Source organism: Mustela nivalis, assembly GCF_964662115.1.
Source record: "Mustela nivalis genome assembly, chromosome: 7".
Lineage (NCBI taxonomy): Eukaryota > Metazoa > Chordata > Mammalia > Carnivora > Mustelidae > Mustela > Mustela nivalis.
The window spans coordinates 77,627,985-77,649,184 of NC_139026.1; the positions used below are offsets into that span (position 1 = coordinate 77,627,985).

At 36.7% G+C, this 21,200-nt stretch overlaps 1 protein-coding gene across 1 annotated transcript in view; it reads right to left on the reverse strand.

The window, feature by feature from the left end:
• Positions 1-21,200, reverse strand: part of CPNE8 (copine 8) — a 217,568-nt gene that overhangs the window by 50,602 nt on the left and 145,766 nt on the right. Inside the window, exons 11-13 of the mRNA XM_082739027.1 lie at positions 19,191-19,266; positions 15,521-15,574; positions 14,226-14,287 (exon numbers count right to left, since the gene is read on the reverse strand). Of these exons, the coding sequence (XP_082595153.1) occupies positions 14,226-14,287; positions 15,521-15,574; positions 19,191-19,266 (192 nt within the window). The remainder of the gene's footprint in view (positions 1-14,225; positions 14,288-15,520; positions 15,575-19,190; positions 19,267-21,200) is intronic.

Here is a 21,200-nt window from a genome sequence, read left to right on the forward strand (position 1 = left end):
CCTGAGGCAACCTATCTAATATAAAGCCACCAATTTTATAAAAGTAAAGCAAACATTTTACAACACCGCTGCACTTGCTTCAAGTATTTTTAAGGGAAAGAAATCCTTACGGAGCTTGTTGATAACAGGACTTACTGATACTCAACTTATCCTTAAAATAACCAGTATCAAGAAGCCTACTTTTGCCTTTAAAATTAGCTTATAATACATAGGCCACCCCTTTTTTCCCCCCTCTCAGACTTCTTACTTCTTTTAAGTGGAATATAAAGTTTTTTTATCTATAATTTCTCAAAAGTTGTTGAATCAGGGTGGAGTTTGGGTTGAGACTGGAATGGAAGGAATGTCTTGGCATTCCTCCATAGAGAAGTGAACTATAAGAAAATTACATTTATTGAATTCGTAAATTTTAATATATCTTTTTTTCTCCATGTCTCTGATAACTAGGACACTTACCACCAACAACATTATAAGATCAAATGAGATAAGACACAATGGAACTTTAAACAAACTCAAATTACTCAGAAAAGCAGTAGCTAGCATTTATTGAGGGTTAACTCATTTACTCCACATAGCCTATAGGCACTATTAATTTTATTCCTATTTCATATAAATGGAAATCGGTTATGATAATAAGAGGCAGATGTAGGATTTGAACTAGGCAGTTCATGCCAGAACCCAAATTCTTGTTCACTACTATGCACTGCCTCCATTATCAGCAACTGATTCTTTGCAATTGACTTGACTCTGGCCAAATATTTACCTATTAATTTCCCAGAACTTTCCCACAGAGCAACTCACCTATTAGCCTCTCTCCTGTGGTCCCTTTCTGCTCAGATGTGAGGGGGAAAAAAACCAGTCCCGCGCTGCTGCTTTTTTTTAAAACATTTTATTTATTTTCTTGAGAGAGAGAGAACACGAGAGGGGGGGAGGGCCAGAGGCAGAGGGAGAAGCAGACCTCCTGCTGAGCAGGGAGTCTGCCGCAGGGCTCAATCCCAGGACCCTAGTTGGGACTAGAACCTGAGCAGAAGTCAGATACTTAACCGACTGAGCCGCCCAGGCACTCCCAGTACCCTGCTTCTAATCTTGATCTAATCTTAATTCTAGTCTTTCCTCCAAGACACTACAAACCCAGATATGAGATAAATGGAGGTAATTTCTGGCAGAGGCAACAGAAAGTCATTTTGTCTTCCCCCAGAAAACATGGTTCATCTGTTTCATTTGGTGACTGTGGTATGCATTGTGAAAAGAGGAATGTCACAAGATGATAAATTCTGAGAGAGACAGAAAGGTGTATTACCTAATTCAATGAATTGTCACTCTCTTTGTTTAAAAGTCCTATTTGTCATAATGTTTCATTATGCTAAGAGATTTGGAGGAAAGGGTGGAAAGTCAGGTTTAAAATGGCTTTCTCATAGGGGCGCCTGGGTGGTTCAGTCATTAAATGTCTGCCTTTGGCTCAGGTCATGATCCTGGAGTCCTGAGATCCAGCCTCCCAAGCACCCCCAGTCAGGTTCCCTGCCCAGGGGGAAGCCTGCTTCTCCCTTCTCCCTCTCTCACTCCCCCTGCTTGTGTTCCGTCCTTTGCTGTCTCTCTCTGTCAAATAAACAAAAAATCTTTTTTAAAAATGGCTTTCTCATTAATCTGGATTTATTCAGTGGCTACTTGGTGTCCAACTTTATAAAAATATTTTAAAATTGCCAGTATCTTTGAGAAGACAAGTCATATAAAGTGACAAATTAAAATGACACCAAGGAAACTAGCAACCACTCAGAATAAGTGGTAGGGACTTCTATAGCTCATCGGAATTAGCTGGATGAGAGTTCAGGCTTTCTTTAGAGGAAGAAAATGACAGTCCATAGTCCTGCAAGTTTCTAATACATTCGATAGTCTGATAAAAAGCACAGACTAGGGTTCCATATTGACATGAAATTCTGGTAACTTAGAGGGACTCAGTATGCAGAATTTGCAATCCGTTTCCCCCCTTCATCTGCCACTTAGAGAGATATGTAAAACTTTACAGATATTTGTTCTTGGTTGTGTTAGTGGTGGAGTAAAGAGTTTCATGAAGACTTAGGACACAGAGAGGACTTAGCCAAATTGATATTTATGATTCTGCCCTGGGATGCTTATAGTGTATCTGTAGAGTCTATAGATACATTGAAAATACAGAAAAATTTTACAAATCTGCTTAAGTCAATAAACCCACTTTATAGATAATAAAAATTATAATAATGATAATGTTACTCTAAAGTAGAATCTTAGATTTCAGAACAGCCTATGACTTCATTTGTATCTGGCATGCCCTTACTAATAGTTATTGGGTATTCAAGGCCATATATTAAAGATTACTGAGTAAATACCTTTAGTTCCCAATTATATCAGACTTTTAATATTCAAAATTATTGCTTAATAAGCAAACAGAAATAACATAACCACTAGGATAAATGTACAGAGTGTAATTTTTAAAAAATGACCCCACGGTCAACAGTCCAACAGGGACAATCAGTTTTTATTACTCTACAATAGACATCCTTTGTAGATACTATTCTTTTATTTAGAAAATAAAGCTCTTTATAACTTCAAGTCATAAAATACACCTTATGTTCCAGGGAAAGCATGGTACTGCTTAACCAAAAAAAAAAAAAAAAAAAAAAAAAAAGGAAAAAAGAGAAAGAGAAAGCTCTAAAAATCAGATTTTTATTTCAGAGAATATTTGCATAAAAATTAGAACTTGGCTGATTTAGGATGCATCTGTCTCATCTGCTCACTGTATACCTGAATCCATAAACTTGATGATTGCAGCCAAACAGAGTGTTTTTAGAAACTGAGACTGTGAATGAAAAGTAACAAGCTAACAATACGGTGTCACGAACAATCAGGGTTATATTTTCATGTAAATATCTACATCAATAACAACTACAGTAATGGAAGCCCAGAATATCCAATACTAGAAATTAGTCTATAATGTTCCTTCGAATGGGAAGATATTAAAGGACTATGAAAACAATTTTATTTAGTATTTAAATGTGTTCATTCTTAACTCTGCATAATTTCTACTTGGATTCATGGGAAAACAAATAACAACATTTTTATAATTTTCTATTGAATTATTTTTCTGTGAGCTGAAACAAGAAGAGAGATGAAAATCTGAAGGCAACTCAAGAATTTCTTTCTTTTTTCCATTGGACATTCTTTCCTGCTTTGTCGAAGATTAGTTGACCACAGAGTTGAGGGTCTATTTCTGGGCTCTCTATCCTGTTCCATTGATCTATGTGTCTGTTTTTGTGCCAGTACCATGCTGTCTTGATGATGACAGCTTTGTAATAGAGCTTGAAGTCCGGAATTGGGATTCTACCAACTTTGGCTTTCTTTTTCAATATCCCTTTGGCTATTCGAAGTCTTTTCTGGTTCCATATAAATTTTAGAATTATTTGTTCCATTTCTTTGAAAAAGATGGATGGTACTTTGATAGGAATTGCATTAAATGTGTAGACTGCTTTAGGTAGCATAGACATTTTCACAATATTTATTCTTCCAATCCAGGAGCATGGAGGATTTTTCCATTTCTTTGGGTCTTCCTCAATTTCTTTCATGAGTACTTTATAGTTTTCTGAGTATAGATTCTTAGCCTCATTCGTTAGGTTTATTCCTAGGTATCTTATGGTTTTGGGTGCAATTGTAAATGAGATTGACTCCTTAATTTCTCTTTCTTCTGTCTTGTTGTTGGTGTAGAGAAATGCAACGCATTTCTGTGCATTGATTTTTTATCCTGACACTTTACTGAATTCCTGTACAAGTTCTAGCAATCTTGGAGGGGAGTCTTTTGGGTTTTCCACATATAGTATCATATCATCTGCGAAGAGTGATAGTTTGACTTCCTCTTTGCCGATTTGGATGCCTTTAATTTCTTTTTGTTGTCTGATTGCTGAGGCTAGGACTTCTAGTACTATGTTGAATAGCAGTGGTGATAATGGACATCCCTGCCATGTTCCTGACCTTAGCGGAAAAGCTTTCAGTTTTTCTCCATTGAGAATGATATTTGCGGTGGGTTTTTCATAAATGGCTTTGATAATATTGAGGTTATGTGCCCTCTATCCCTACACTTTGAAGAGTTTTGATCAGGAAGGGGTGCTGTACTTTGTCAAATGTCAAGCAGGAAAGAATGTCCAATGGAAAAAAGACAGCCTCTTCAATAAATGGTGTTGGGAAAATTGGACAGCCACATGCAGAAAAATGAAATTGGACCATTTCCTTACACCACACACAAAAATAGACTCAAAATGGATGAAGGACCTCAATGTGCAAAAGGAATCCATCAAAATCCTTGAGGAGAACACAGGCAGCAACCTCTTTGGCCTCAGCCACAGCACATCTTCCTAGGAATATCGCCAAAGGCAAGGGAAGCAAGGGCAAAAATGAACTATTGGGATTTTATCAAGATCAAAAGCTTCTGCACAGCAAAGGAAACAGTTAACAAAACCAAACAACAACTGACAGAATGGGAGAAGATATTTGCAAATGACATATCAGATAAAGGGCTAGTGTCCAAAATCTATAAAGAACTTAGCAAACTCAACACCCAAAGAACAAATAATCCAATCAAGAAATGGGCAGAGGACATGAACAGACATTTCTGCAAAGAAGACATACAGATGGCCAACAGACACATGAAAAAGTGCTCCATATCACTCGGCATCAGGGAAATACAAATCAAAACCACAATGAGATATCACCTCACACCAGTCAGAATGGCTAAAATCAACAAGTCAGGAAATGACAGATGCTGGCGAGGATGAGGAGAAAGGGGAACCCTCCTACACTGTTGGTGGGAATGCAAGCTGGTGCAACCACTCTGGAAAACAGCATGGAGGTTCCTCAAAATGTTGAAAATAGAACTGCCCTATGACCCAGCAATTGCACTATTGGGTATTTACCCTAAAGATACAAATGTAGTGATCCGAAGGGGCACGTGCACCTGAATGTTTATAGCAGCAATGTCCACAATAGCCAAACTATGGAAAGAACCTAGATGTCCATCAACAGATGAATGGATCAAGAAGATGTGGTATATATACACAATGGAATACTATGCAGCCATCAAAAGAAATGAAATCTTGCCATTTGCGACAACATGGATGGAACTAGAGCATATCATGCTTAGTGAAATAAGTCAAGCAGAGAAAGACAACTATCATATGATCTCCCTGATATGAAGAAGTGGTGATGCAAAATGGCGGCTTAAGTGGGTAGGAGAAGAATAAATGAAACAAGATGGGATTGGGAGGGAGACAAACCTAAGTGACTCTTAATCTCACAAAACAAACTGAGGGTTGCTGGGGGGACGGGAATTGGGAGAAGGGGCGTGGGGTTATGGACACTGGGGAGGGTATGTGCTTCGGTGAGTGCTGTGAAGTGTGTAAACCTGGTGATTCACAGACCTGTACCCCTGGGGATAAAAATATATGTTTATAAAAAATTAAAAATTAAAAAAAAAAAGAATTTCTTTCTAAGAGTTTAATCACAAGCTGCTGGTCATACGTATTCCACATCAGTCACCTGTTGCCCCCTTTCTCTTTTCTCATGCTCCCACACATTCGAGTGCAAGGGAAATGTTTTACAAAATGAGTGCAGGAAAATCTCAACTAACTTTCTTTTGGATAGCCCAGAGCTAGTCCAGAGTACCAACTGCTTCTCATATTTTACAGGTTGACTTTTTTACCCTTTTTGAAGACTTCCACCTACACGAGCTCAGGTTCAACATGACTGTAAGTTAACAATAGTTTCTCCTAGATTAGAAAGGATATGGTAAATAGGTCCCAGAATTGAAGCCAAATTAACAATAATAATGCTAATCCAAGTTAGCAATGAAATACTCCACAAACATGGGCAACAAATACTTGTACCTTAGTATTTTAGGTTAAAAGTGAGTAGTTACTACAATTTATTATAAAAACAAAATGGAATTGAACACTTTGCTCCAATCACTTCTGAAATACCATACGTATTAGAAATATGGTAGAGCATCTCTTCAGAAAAAGCTAACCTTGATAATCCCACAAATCTTCAACTGTACTAATAGGACCTCTAAAATACCACGTTGGGTTGCTTGGTTGATTGCAGCCTGAAGTGTCAGCTTATTTCATTGTCCCTCTCCAATGTAATCACAGGACAAAAGCAAGAACTGATGGCTAAATTAAGAAGAGTCTCATGAGATGTGAGCTGAAGAGGAGTTCTATCAAAAACCAAGATGTGAATATTGGGGAAGTTTAGCTGAAGTGTGGACTACACTTAAAAGATATAGTTGCCAGCTACCTTTCTGTATTCTGTCCTCAGTTAAAAATACTCAGGTCTTTAAGATGGAACTAGGGGAAGAAGAAGCAGAAGAAAAGCAAAAAAAAAAAAAAAAAAAAAAAAAAAAAGTTGCTGAAACCTAGGTTTCCAAAGATATGAGCTTTTACAAAAGATATCACAACAGCTAATAAATAGAGGTCTCACAGGTAAAAATTGACAATGCCTTATACCATTTATTAAATTAGCAAACTATATATTATGCAACACTGTATACAGTGTGATCCCAATGTTACAAAAATCATTGTGTGTTTCAGAATAAACAAACAGGTAACTATGATTATCTCTAGAAGATACGATTACAGAGGACCTAGCATAAATTATGTTCTCTTTGCCTAACTCTTCTTTTTCACATTTTATTTATAATGTATAATTTCACATTTTATGTTTATAATGTGAAATTCAAAGATTTTTATGTTTAAAAATTGGAGACATAACACTTCTTTCCCCCAAATGTCAATATAAACCACTAATAAAATAAGATAAAAGTATTTTATTATTTTTGAAAAAAAAAAAAAAAACCAATGAAGAATACGATGTATAACCAAGGTGTTTTAAGAGTTTTCAGAATTTTTTAAGTTTTAAGAGACCAGGAATTCTGATTGCTGTTTTTCACAAGTCAGTAGCCATTTATGGAAACTATACATAATTATTGTCAATTATTACAATTAATTCTAATTTGAAATAAGAGCAGATTATATTCTATTTTGCTATTATTCAGAAATTTTGTATAATCATGTATCTGCTTTTTATATGATTTTCTACCACTGTAGTGCATTTATCCACCTGGAGGTTGAGATTTCTTTTGTTTGTGTGTGTGTGTGTGTTATGTTAGTCACTCTAGAGTACATCATTAGTTTTTGATGTAGAGTTCCATGATTCATTGTTTGGGTATAACACCTGCTCCATGCAATACCTGTCTTCCTTCATACCCAACACCAGGTTGAGATTTCTTAGTAGCAAGGGCAGAGAGCCCAAAATGTTACAATGTCTAAACAGGTGAAAAAAAAAATTGACAGAAAATCTACCAAGAAAAATAAAAATACTGTTCTGATATATTTAGATTAGATGTTTGTACCTACACTTCCACCTTGTTTTCATACTGATATTCTCTTTTCAAATTGCTATAATGTTATTTTTATTACCAATGGAGATTTTTAAGAATGATAGGAACATGAAATTCTACTCTTCACTTCTTTAACCAGAACCTGTCAAGTATCGTATGAAGTAATTATCTTAATCAATCTCCATAACTCACAGTTAATTAAACTTTAAATCTTCATAAATACCTAATAATAAAATTATTAGATACTCTGCATGCGAGGCTATCTAAATTACTATATACATATATATATTTTTTTAAACTGTATTTTTGACTGGCACCAGCTAAATGGTAAATATTATATACATAAAGACTAGAATTAACCAAATGAGCTTCTTTTTCATTATTTTTGGAAAAAGAGAAAATTATCGATGAAAATTACTCATGACAGAAAGGAGAAGGAGAAAATGGGTGAGCACAAAGCGAAAGAGGCCAATGGAGAGATGGGTCAAGTTAATTCCCATGAGTCATTTAGCTCAGGGCCTGACACATAAGTGGTCAGAAGAGGTTAACAGGAGAGGTAACAAATTACATTGTGTGGTAAGTTGATAGGGTAGTCTTTTGTAAGAATATAAATAATTTCAGAATGCTGAAAAATAAGTATCATTAAGGCCATAAAAGAGTTGGAAAATCTAGTTGAATTACATCATTTTTCAGATACACTGTAAAATTACAGAGGTCTGAAATTTAGGTACATGAACTTTTTGGCCTGCCATTATACAGCATGAGGAGTGTCATAAAGCCACCTCATTCTATCATTAATAAAAATCAGAATTTAAATTCTTTCATTCAACTGCTTAACAAGTTCTTAAGAGCAAAGACGCATAAATACACATGCAGAATACAATAATTATTTTGTCTGTCAATTTGCATTTCATTATCAAAAGAAATAGTATATGAGAAACTATATTATACATAGTACAAATAATGGTAATAGGTGAATGTGTAATTGCATTATATTTAAAAAATATGTTTACTTCATACACCTTTGTATAAAGATAATATATTATAGTTAAATAATATTTTTATGTTCTGTTTAGATACAGGCTCATAGAGAAATTAACATTAAGTCCAGTTAGGTTAATTATATAGTATATATAAAAATGGATTCTTATTAAAATCTTGGGAAGACAAGATTAGACAAAGTATACCTCATAGGTTGGGGCTCCATTTATATACAGACTTCTTTACAGAAGAAGGCACTCGTATTTCTTCCAGTTTAGAGAGTACTAAAGTAGCAAGTGTGTAAGATTAAAAAAAAAAGTCCTGGAGGTTGTACACAGCAGAAAAATACAGAAGCATGATATAGTCAAGACCATCATTGCTTTAAATATTGTAGAAAACCCATTTGATCTAATTAGCCCTAAAAATCCTCAAAAGGAGAGAATGTGTACAATCAATAAAAGTGACTTATTGGTAAGAGATTCAGAAATGTCCTTTACTAATAGACTCCTATCAAAATATTACAAGATTTGCAGGGCACCTGTTAAGCATTTGACTCTTGATTTTGGCTCACATCATCATCTCCAGGTTGTGAGATTGAGCCCCCAGTCGGGCTCCACACTAGGTGTGGAGCCTGCTTAAGATTCTTTCTCTCTTGGGGTGCCTGGGTGGCTCGTGGGTTAAAGCCTCTGCCTTTGGTTCAGGTCATGATCCCAGGGTCCTGGGATCGAGCCCCACATTGGGCTCTCTGTTCAGCAGGGAGCCTACTTCCCTTCCTCTCTCTCTTCCTGCCTCTGTGCCTACTTGTGATCTCTCTCTGTCAAATAAATAAATAAATCTTAAAAAAAAAAAAAAGATTCTATCCCTCTTTCTCTCTTCTTTCTCTCTCTCCACCCCTCCCCTCTCTTGCTTTCTCTTTTTATCTAAAAAAAAAAAAAAAAAAAACTTACTAGATTTGCAGTGCTTAACAAAACATACAGGGTACTTCTTTCATACACATATATTTTACATGCTCATAATGTAAAACAAAACCAAAACCAAAAGGAAACTTGAACATTTTAAAACTCCAAATAATTATTTCAACAAACAAATTATAGCAAGACATATCAAGCGCTTTTTTTAATCTTTTAAAGAGAATGTTAAGCAATGTCCACTTTTTACCATCCTTCTTTATCAACTAAAGAACTTCTTTATCAACTACCACCTATAGTACTAAGATGTTTATTTATGTAGGAATCTACTTTTTTATGGCAAACTCAACTTTCAATTTTTCCGTCTTCTAAGGATAAAAATATGCACAGACATTGGACTACTAAGGTGAGTTGGCAATGAGGAAGAAAGGAGAGGTTGACAACTGTGACTCCATCTTGCAACTGCCACCATTTTGTAGAGTTCCTGGAAGAGCAGCTAGTTCCTGGACTCATAATATGTCTTCAGGTTTAGATACCTGGGAATTTATCTGCCCTGTCCTCAAAATTAAGCAAAAGAGGTCAGCTAATCCCCAAGCAATCTATATCAACTGAAATTTCTACACTATTACAAAATATAACAATTTTTATGTTCCCCTACCCTAAAGGCCTCTCACAGTGACACTAAATACCTTCTCCAACAATTAGCCAACACAGGACACAAAGTATCTAAAGATTAATTACAATTCGGTTCTGTCTCTTTCAAATTCCTAGTCCATCTTTAACACCAGATGGACTAAAAATAGAACTAAACAGAATTACTACCATTACGCAGCTCCCTCAAGCCTAGATTGACAGACAATAATGGGTTTCCTGGGCTTCACTGGATACTGTCACCCTTGGATTCCTGAGTATTCCCTCAAATCTCAACCATTAAGTGTCCCCCCAGCTGCAACCATTCTAGACCTTATGTTATGGCTTCAAGAAACCTAAGAAGACTTCATACCTTTAAAAAACCAGCTTATCTCTTACCTCTAGGACACCCTAATTACCAACTGCCCTTCTTCACCTTTGTGCATGAACTTTCCAGTAACATCTTGGGAATCCTGACACAAAGGTATGGAGGCCAACAATGCCCCACAGGATATTACAGTCTTCAATTGGACCCTGTGGCGAAAGGTTGGCCTCTCTGCCTCTATGCCCTACCAGCTGCCTCTCTACTCCTTACTGCCACCAAAAACATAGTACCAGACTCTCCCCATGGGTATTAGTCCCACATACAGTTAACTCTCTCTTAGATTCCCAACACACAGAACATCTCATCTGCCAGTTATATCCTTGCCAGTAGTCATTTCACTCTCTTGTCCTCCTCTCAATCTGCTACCTTACTTCCCTTACACCTCAACTTTTTTTTTCAGTTAATACTACAGAGTATCCTGCACCATATTTTCCTTGATCATTTCTAATGCAACATCATCAATAAACCCAGTACAGTGTGGATTTGGCCAGAGAGATTTATGAAGGTCTAATTGAGGGATAAATAATGAGTCAGTTAAAAGGATGCAACCCCCTCTGATGGGAATACCAACTCCATTGTTAAGCTGTCCCAAACTATAGTCCAGGGGATTTCCCCTAAAATATTGCTGGGTTTGTAATAACCCACATACATTCCAACAAAGTACAAAATACTCCCTCTTAACTCCTCTCAGTTTAGGATATTAAGATCATTTACATCATGCCCAATGCCTTTAGTCATATATCATTGTTCCTCCCCACTCCTTCAAAGGTGATGCAACCCCATTTGCTTTAATCTCCTTTCCTTGTTTTGAAGTTACTCCTGTCCTCAATTTCTCTTCTTGCATAAGATATGTCCACCTGGGACCTAGTCTGGTTTCTACAGATGTCAATCTCACTTTTGCATTAGCTGATCATTATAATCTATCAAGCTGCAATTCTATTTCATCCACATACCCTAATGCTACTGCCCTTTGCCAGGTCATCAAGAACAGAAGACAAATGATGAAACTTACTATCAATACTTGGGGGTCCAGTGATTTTCTGGGGAATGATATATAGAAAGTCTCATCAAAGGAATATTTGTAAGAGGTTTTGCTATGATGAAACTAATCCCAAATTCTATCCTTTATTTTTTTTTGAAAGACTTGTTTATTTTAGCAAAAGAGAGAGAGAGAGAGAGAGAGAGAATGAGTGGGGGTAGGGGGCAGAGGGAGAGGGAGAGAGAGAATACTAAGCAGGCTCCACACCCACACAGAGCCCAATACAGGGCTCTATCTTGGGACTATGAGATCATGACCAGACCTAAAACCAAGAGTCAGGTGCTTAAGCAGCTGAGCCACCCAGGTGCCACCCCCCAATTCTGTCCTTACTGTAATCTCAATAAACCTTATATTGCAGGACGCCTACCTCCCTTCTGTACCAACTCTTCCTTTCTCCTCATCAACAGCACCACTCTGAACAATAAAACAAGAGCAACTGAATCTTGGTGTGCTTCTGAAGGATATGTATTTATCAGTAGCAGCCCATTTAATTATCTTTCCTATAAGGGCAATCCTTATGGAAGAATAACTAACAAAACCTTAGCCTTCAAAAGTGTTAAAACAATGCTTGGATCACTGGACAATGTACCCTATGATTCATATAATCTAATCTGCCTATCCTATCCACTGCCTCTCATAGAACCCAAAGGGCTGTAGGTATAATAATTATTAGAACTGGTCTGGCCATAGGTATGTTGGCCCCTTGGGGAAGATCTGCTTATCATAAAGCCACCGTGTGTAATCTAACAAACATTCTAGAGGAATTATCCCACTATACTGCTTCAGCCCTATAAAACTCACAATTATCCTTGGACTCCCCTGCTTCAGTGGTCCTAGACAATCAAACTGCATTCGACTACTGGCTGGTAGAACTAGGAGGTGTCTGTGCTAATATCTCTTGTTGCACCTGGATAAATACTTCCTCCAAAGTGGAATTAGAAATTAAAAAAAAAAAAAAAAATCATACAGGCCTCTTGGCTTCACGATATCAACAATCCCATCTTTAGTGAAATTTGGAATGATATTAAAATTATATACCACCCATCCAATGTCTTTAGTTGGTCACCTGAAAAAACAGGAAACATCCTTCAATCGGGACTACAATTGGGATTAAGTATCTTCTTGCTATTCAAATACTCTTTTGCTTGTTTCCAGAAGTGCCTTTTTCTCCTCTTCAGCTCCCAAGCTTCTGGGTCTACTGCTCCAACCCTATGTTGTTATACCCCTTATCTATAAGAGCAGGATGGACCCCAAGCAGCAGCTAAGCACTTGGGCAAACAAGAGTTTGCTCACCATAATTGGCCATCTTGATGACTCACACACCAATGATCAGAAAGAGGAAATGAAGAGGAAAAGGAGGGAAGGAACAACAATTCTGACTCCATCTTGCAACTGCCACAGTTGTGTGGAGTTCAGAGAAGAACAGCTACTTCTTGGAATCGTGATAATCATCTTGAGATTTAGACACCTGGAAAATTCCCCCCTGTCCCCCCACCTCACCCCGGGACCCACAATCCTGAGCAAAAGAAGTCAACTAATCCCTGAGCACAATGTACCAACTGAAATTTCTCCTCTGCTGTGGTTTAAAACAAAAAAAAACCCCACCAATTTCTCTCACCCTTTTTGGACAAGCATATGGATTGAGTTGGGTTGTCCTGCCTGGTTTTTAACCCTAAATAAAGATTTGTCTCTTTTTTCCTCACTCAGAGGCTCACTGCTGAAGTTTTTCCTGAGCAGCAAACATTTTTTCCCCTTTAATACGTTTCCCTTTACCTTTACTGAAACAATCTTTGGAGTTTCTGTGTCTGGATAGCTAGGTGGCCGGTTTCAAGATTGCCCATATATAGCACTGATTCTCCATTTAAGTAAGTATCATTTGGGGGTTTGTTTTTTGTTTCCTTAGCTAAGAGCAAACAGGTTGAGCTCTCTGGTTTTTGGTAAACTTTCTTTGCTCCTTAAGCCTCCCCGTTCTTTCATCCCTTTCTTCTGCTTCATGACACCAGTGAACCAATACTGGGGAAAAAATTGCTAAATCATAATTAGGAAGAGGTTTACTTGAGTGTTGTCTCTGGCTGCTATTAACTGTCATGAAGTTACTAACCACATTCAAATTTACCTCTCACCCTTTTTGGATATTGTAAATACAGGTAATAACACATAAATTAGAATATGTGGACATTTTAGATGGTATAGTAGTGAATGACTGTTGTCAATCTCTGGGGATGCTTGGTGATAAAAAAAATAGGGACAACCAGGTTAAAAATAGGAATAAAACTGAAACAAAACAAAACAAAACAAAAACCTCTCTATTTACTTGGGTATAGGAATCCATAACATATCACCAAGACAAGCTCTGTCTGGACTCTGGAAAATTTCAAGAACGGCTACAACAACCCATTTTTTCCTGAAATATATTCCTGCCTAGAAGCACAGGGAGCAAGAAAATGACTATTCACCATCTATTTCTGCATGGTGATTTTTATGACAAGATATGTTCTTTAATATTCTGGAGCGCAAATGTACATTTCCAACAAGCCCTCAAGCTTTTCTTCTATTTCAAAAATAATGAAAAGTGCCTATAAAAAGTCCCATATGTTAGGCAACTGAAAATATTCTCCCAAAGTGCAGAGAATAGCTTTATCTGCAACTATTATTAACACAATAATGTCTTTTTTCTTGGTCAAAGAAAAGTTGCAATTTTCCTCAAAGTAATAGCTCTTTGTGTTTAAGTTTATCTCCTTAAGTCTGTAACAAAAGTGCAAAAGGTCTGTCATCAAACCATAATAAAGTTGATCATTTCAGCTGCCTATTACTAGACACATTGAAAGAAACATTTAAGCAAGGAAACAATTTCAGAGAATGACTTACCCTCCTTTAATATAATCAAGGAATGAAACTTCTGTTTCTACCAAAAAAGAGAGTAAGGTTACCTGAAAAAGAAAAGAAAAACGAGGTAGAATTACCTACTAGTACTAATTGCATTCTAAGTATTAGAGAGGAACTCATATTTCATACTAGAGAGAAATATCACATTCTGAAAATCAATAACAATATTATTCTTTATTAAAATCTGCCAGGAATGATTGCTCTTACATTTAAAATGATCAGAATGAAAGGGACCCCCAAAATTAACTAACTCCTTTCTATGACCAGTTTCCTTCCTTTGAAGAATAGCATGAAAATTGTCCACAAGGACACTGTGTTACTTCTCATTTTAGATAAAAGGAAAGATGAAAGGAGCTGAAAAATGGTTAAAACTAAAAAACCAGAATCAGTGAGTTAAGTCTTACAAGGGGAAATGTGTGTTTTTGTCATGGTCCCGTTACGGGGCTATCTAATATTTTAAGTGTCTTGCTGTATAGAAATCTTTAAAAGAAAATTGGGGAGATCTTAGATTTTGCTTCTCCTAAGAAAATTTAATCTCACAATAAAATCTTCAGTGTATTATAGAAGAATTGTCATGGAGATGAAAAGTACATCATAGGTAGTACAGTCAATAATACTGGAATAACATTGTATGGTGACATTTGGTGACTACACTTACTGTGATAAATGTGGAGTAATGTACAGAATTGTTAAATCAGTATGTTGTACTCTTGAAACTGTAATATTGTTTTTAGTTACACACCAATTAAAAAAAAGGTACACCTGAATTCTCCAAAAAGAAAAAAAAAAAAAGGACTAGGATGATTTTAAGTTTTTCACATATTCAAAATACATTCATCTTTGTACCTTTGGGTACTGATTTAGCCCAGCATCCTACAAGACTATAAATTTGAACACACTATGAATAAGTGCTTTCCCATGCAATGAGTTTTAATAGGTAAGTGTGGCCTGTAAAGAGTCTAGTATTTCTTACTGACACTTAAACTTTTTCATGACTAGTTAATTCTCTCTGATTCCACTGAATAATGATTTCACGAGAAAACTTCAGCTTCCCTCAGAGGCCACATGGTCCCATGGACAACTTGCAAGAAGCTGGGTAACTACTTTTCATAGGGTATTTTCCATTTCAACCATCCCATAGCAAGTTCAGTTTTCTATTATACCCCTTTATATTCAAATCTTAATTTAAAGAGCCTCATCTTAGGTTCTAGCCTGTGTAAATACATTTTCCATTCATTTATTTGACTCCTTAGTGAATAACATAAAATTTGACTTACTGTTCCTGAATTAGTATATTTTTTCTTTTTTCCTTTTTTTTTGGGATTCACCACCTTGAAAAGCAGATAAAACAAATACACTGTGTTAGGTTTTACACAAAAATTTTTATAAAATGTGTAGTTCAAACTGCTGCCTTCACTCCTGATGCATCTGCTCATTTACAATTGCCTTTAATATGACTGCTGGACAGTCCTTCAACCAAAACTTCTCTACAAAATTTACTGGTGACCTTCTTCTTTGTATGTGTGCGACCATCTTTTTTAAAAATACTTTTTTTTTTCAGTACTATTCTTCTCAATTATTTTATGCATTGATTATCTTTATCCATCTGTATCTTCTTTTTTTTTAATATTTTATTTATTTATTTGACAGAGAGAGATCACAAGTAGGCAGAGAGGCAGGCAAAGAGAGAGAAGAGGAAGCAGGCTCCCTGCCGAGCAGAAAGCCCGATGCGGGACTCGATCCCAGGACCCTGAGATCATGACCTGAGCTGAAGGCAGCGGCTTAACCCACTGAGCCACCCAGGCGCCCCCATCTGTATCTTCTTGATGTGAGAGAGAATTTAACAACCTAGGTCCTAAATAATAATGACTGCTTTGTAGTAAACTATAAACAGGTAAAGAAAAGTATAGCCAAGATACATAACTTTTTTGTTATTAGGTTAAAAACACGAACATAGCAAATCACCCAAATTATGTACATACATTAAGGACTCTGTTACTCTACTGCTGTCAGGGGTAATAATTTCCACCAGATACTGAGGCTGGGTAGTGATTAGTAAAAGTCTGGTTTGTGGACCAAGATTTAATTTCTGACCATTTATTCCATTAGGAAATATTACTGCACTCCTATATTGTACAAGACACTGAAGAATATAGGGCATGTAAAGATGAGTAAGACCTGTCAATCTAACAGGATAAATAAAAATACATAAAGGAGAAAATCCTTTAGCACATCCTAAACCAAAACACACATGGAAGCATTTAGACAGGCAAAAAAAAGTTAAAAGAATTTATGGCAAGTATTATTTGAACAAAACTTTATTAATTTAAGCAAAGGCTACAATAAAAAGGGACGGACATAACCGTCTAGAAAGAGGAAAAAGTAACTGGCCCAAGATGGCTGGAGCAGAGAGCAAACACATACTATTTCAATGAATCCGAAGGACTGCAGGTACGTGGAGCCAGCAGGAGACACTCCTGTCTCCATGCCTGGGAGCTTGTGCAAGCTTAGAGATCCCACAAGGGCCCTGTATGCTGCTCCAGCCCCCTCACAGCTGCAGTCCACCAATAGTCCTATGGGTCCAGGGTCCCAGGAGTAAACAATCCTGTCTGCAATCATCTAAATCCTAAAAGGGCCTAATACTTACTTAATTCCAGCTCCTTCCAGCCACAGTTTGTGAGTAATCTTGCTGGCACAAAGACCCACCAAGAGATGTTCATGTCTGCACCTTAGGAGACCACGAAATATCCTTATATTTATTTGGTCCCAGCCCCTCGGACCATGGTACAAAGCAATCTAGCCCACCGAGGGACCTAGTGGGGACATGCCCGTCTGTGCCTCCAGAGCCAGTACAGACCAAAGTCTTAAGTATGGTACCCAATACAGCCCTGGGACTCGGGGCTGACTCTTCTAGGTATGGTCCAGAGCCAGTCCTGCCTACTTAGAGACCCACACAGGGATCAGAGAGGAGTCCTCCAAGACACTTGGCAGGAGCCACACACGCCTTCACACTTAATAAGAGGCCATCTGGCTGAGGACCTAGCTGTGCAGCCTGAAAAGCAACCCTGGCTCAGAGTCACCCTCCTGAATAAAGTGCTGGAGCCAGTCTCATGCACAGGGGCCGGACAGAGTCCATGCCCGCTCCAGCTGCTGGTAACAAGCACCCCCAACCATGGATGCTACTACAGACCTACTAGCCTCAAAAGCAGCTCTAGTCCAGCATGACTGCAGGACTCTGCAGGTCTGGAGGTCATCTCGTCAGCTCAGGAACTGACAGGAGAAGGTCTTTGTCTGCCAAAACCAGTCTGTAAAGCTGCAGGGTGTTTTTTTTTTTTTTTAAAGTTCAGGTATAATGCTGGAAATCTAGAAGCCCAAAGGTGGGCAGAGAAAGCAGGCATCCATACAAGGATAAGCTATCTTATATTATTTTCATTGCCTGTTTAGAGCCTTAATAGTCATTCCTTGGAAAACCCAGACAGAAAATTGATCCATTATTCCATCTTTGTTGCAGCCTGGGAAGTTTAATCTGCAATATCTCATACTCTACTAAGTAAAATACTATATGTAGCCATTATCATTACACACTAAACATATTTCATGGGTTTGTCTCCCGTTAGACATGGAGGTTTTGTTTTATGGGTTTTTTTTTTTTTTTTTTTGAGGGAGACAGAAAATCTTAAGCAGGCTCCACGACTACTGCAGAGCCCAATGTGGGGCTCGATCTCACAGCCTTTAGACCATGCCTGAGCTGAAATCAAGAGTCACATGCTTGACTGACTGAGACACCAAAGTGCCCATAGGCACTGAAATTTTTAACCATCTATATATTCCCAGGGCCTTAACAGAGTACATGGAATGTAAAATCCATGTAATAAATAGTTTATTTCCAGTGAATGAATGAATGAGGGAATGAATGGAATGTTACTGCTTTAGCTTAGTAAGAAGATGTTAGAAGATGGAAAGTGTTCCACTCCTAACTTAAATGAGGTCAATATTAGTGTCAACCTGGCAGGGAAAGAGTTACCATTATTAACTGACACTGAGATATTCTCCTTTGCCTTTGATGTTTGTTAAATAAAAACATTAAAGAGAATGTACGGTAACTTAGCCCAAGTATTAACAGTGCCAGAACATACCATGTGCTCAATACATATCTGGTAGTTAACTAGCAAGGTAGGTTTAAGGCAGAAAGAGCTACTGTACTTGCTTTAATAACCTGGATTTCTTTAATGACTGAATTATATTTTGTCATTCCACTCAGTCTTCAAGTAAACTACAATGAAGGTGCTCAAACATACAAAGCAGACCACAGTTCATTTTAAAACACCAAGCTGACATAATGAAAATGCACTGTTCTTCTCTTTTTACTAAAAAGGTGTTGGGGAGGAGGTTGGTAGAAAGGCAAAAAGACAAAAACAAAAACAAAAAACAAAAACAACAACAAGAAAAAACCCCGTGAGGTTTGTGGAAAAAAAAACTTAAAAAAAAAAAAATAACAGAAAGTTTTGGGAGGCCTGGTGGCTCAGTGGGTTAAAGCCTCTGCCTTCGGCTCAGGTCATGATCCCAGAGTCCTAGGATCGAGCCCCGCATCGGGCTCTCTGCTCGGCAGGGAGCCTGCTTCCCCCTCTATCTGTGCCTGCCTCTCTGCCTACTTGTGATTTCTGTCTGTCAAATAAATAAATAAAATCTTTTTAAAAAAATAAAAATAACAGTTTCATAGGCAAGAATATTTAGATTTCTCAAAATAGAGTTAAAAGACCATGAGACTTGAAAAGAAATAATACAATACCATTCAGTCTCAGAAACAAGTCTGTTCAATAAATTGGAAGATTTTTACATATATTGGTACTTGGTTATATTTTGACAATTACCCTTTGCAAAATCTACACTTTTAAAGCATAAATTTACTTATTCCAGAGGAAAATAATAAAATATAATTCCTCTTACCTCATATACGTTGAATTGCGATTGTCCTCTAGAAAGTTCCCTATAGCTTGTGGTAAATTCTCCAATGAAATCATGACTAAATTTAAGGGGGAAAATATATAGTATTAGCTCTCATACATTTGTCAAATATACTTTTAAGTTTTCTACAAATGCATGGTTTAATTGCGAAAAAAATGCTTAATATTACTATGAGCATAACTTAATAACATATTTTAAGAGACTCATACATAACTTCATTGTTCTTTAACCCCAAATTGTATACACTCAAAAATTATATTTTGTTAGCATTCTAATGATTTTTAATTTATCCCACCAATATTAATATTTCAAACCAGTATTTTAGTTTTAATCACTCATATCTAAAAACACTGTATCATCTATGCTACCAAAATGATTAACAATTTCTTAGGATGAAAGTTTAAGACACTCAAAAACTTATTACTTATATCAATAATTACAAATACAGTATATAGAATTCTCCTAACTTTGTTATGACCAAGATGTAATAGGACATTATTTTTTAACATGGGATTAATAGTCACCAAGCTTTATTTTTGATAATAGCTTCAAAGTACATTGCTAATACCAACATGGTTATTCCGAATTTTCTTCACATTAAAGCAATCATAATAGTCTTCTCAGAAAGCAGACCTTCTACAGATGCCTTCTTAGTTTAGATGGGGAGGGATAAGGACTGTGTAAGCATGCATTAGTGCTCACTATAAAAACCTTGTCAATGTGATTACTGAAGTTTACCTAAGGAGTTTACAGAGGAAGATAAAGCAGATAAAGACTCTAGGAACTAAAGTGGTAAATACACCATAAGGGATGCCTCTGTTGTTTATATCATGGAATTTAAGCTTGGCCCATACACTTTGCAAACACAAGGTGTTTGTTACCATTAAATAAACACACACACACACACACACACACACACACACACACACACATAAATGTGTATTATAAAAAATAAATATAAATATAGAAATGTATTTATATGTATTTTATAATTTTTAATTTATAATTTTATAGTTAAAAAATACATATGTATATGTTTAATGCTTAGTTGTAAAGACCTGATGACCAGAGACAAGCAACAAAAAAACTGTTATCTAGCCAACCAAAACAATAATTTCTAAAGATGGGATTTGGAAGGAAAAACGAGCTGCCATTAATTTCAGTAGAAATTTTGCAGTAAGAAACGTATTTATTACATTATTTAAAACACACCTCACTTAGATTTCCAGCCTCGCAGTTCTCCACTATCTCAAAGATCTTGTACATACATCATAATATTCTAAATGATACATCCCTCTACACCAGTGTCACCTTGACCTCTAACTTCCAGAAGCAGATCTACGTGTATGAAAATGTGAAAGGAAAGGGGACTAAAACCAATGGTAAATATATTTGTATGTATGAACCCAATCCACTAGGACTCAATCATTGAAGTTACATGGGGAAAAATACAAAATAGTACTTTAGCACTATACATTTTTAATTAAGTGAAATAATTTTCTTTGACCTTCAGAATCCCAAGCTCATAATCTTGGTATCTTTCACTGCAATCTTAAAAACTGAGTTTTGGAGATTATGTTTAGAAGCTATCCTCCTCCACTGCTGTGTGTGTTTCAAATATCTTAAGTAACAGTCATGGAAACAAAACATTTCTATCAGAGCACTTCAAGCACAATGATTTGGTAATGGTAAAAGTGTGGCAAGACTTAGGTAACAGAGCTCACCACACTAGTGGTGAGAACTTCATATAGAGGACTTAAACAAAACCTTGAATCACTTAAGCCCTTCTGGCAGTTTTCTAACTATGCTAATCCTCATCTGGTTGATTCTTTCAATTCAACGTTGAGCTATTACTATCAACATTAAATTCCCACCACTCAACACGCATCAAAAACTTAGTAGAGAGAAGCAATATTACTGATCTCAAGTAGACACAATTACTCAGTTAAGTTGCAAGAACATGTAATACCCATCCAGATAAAGAAAGTACAG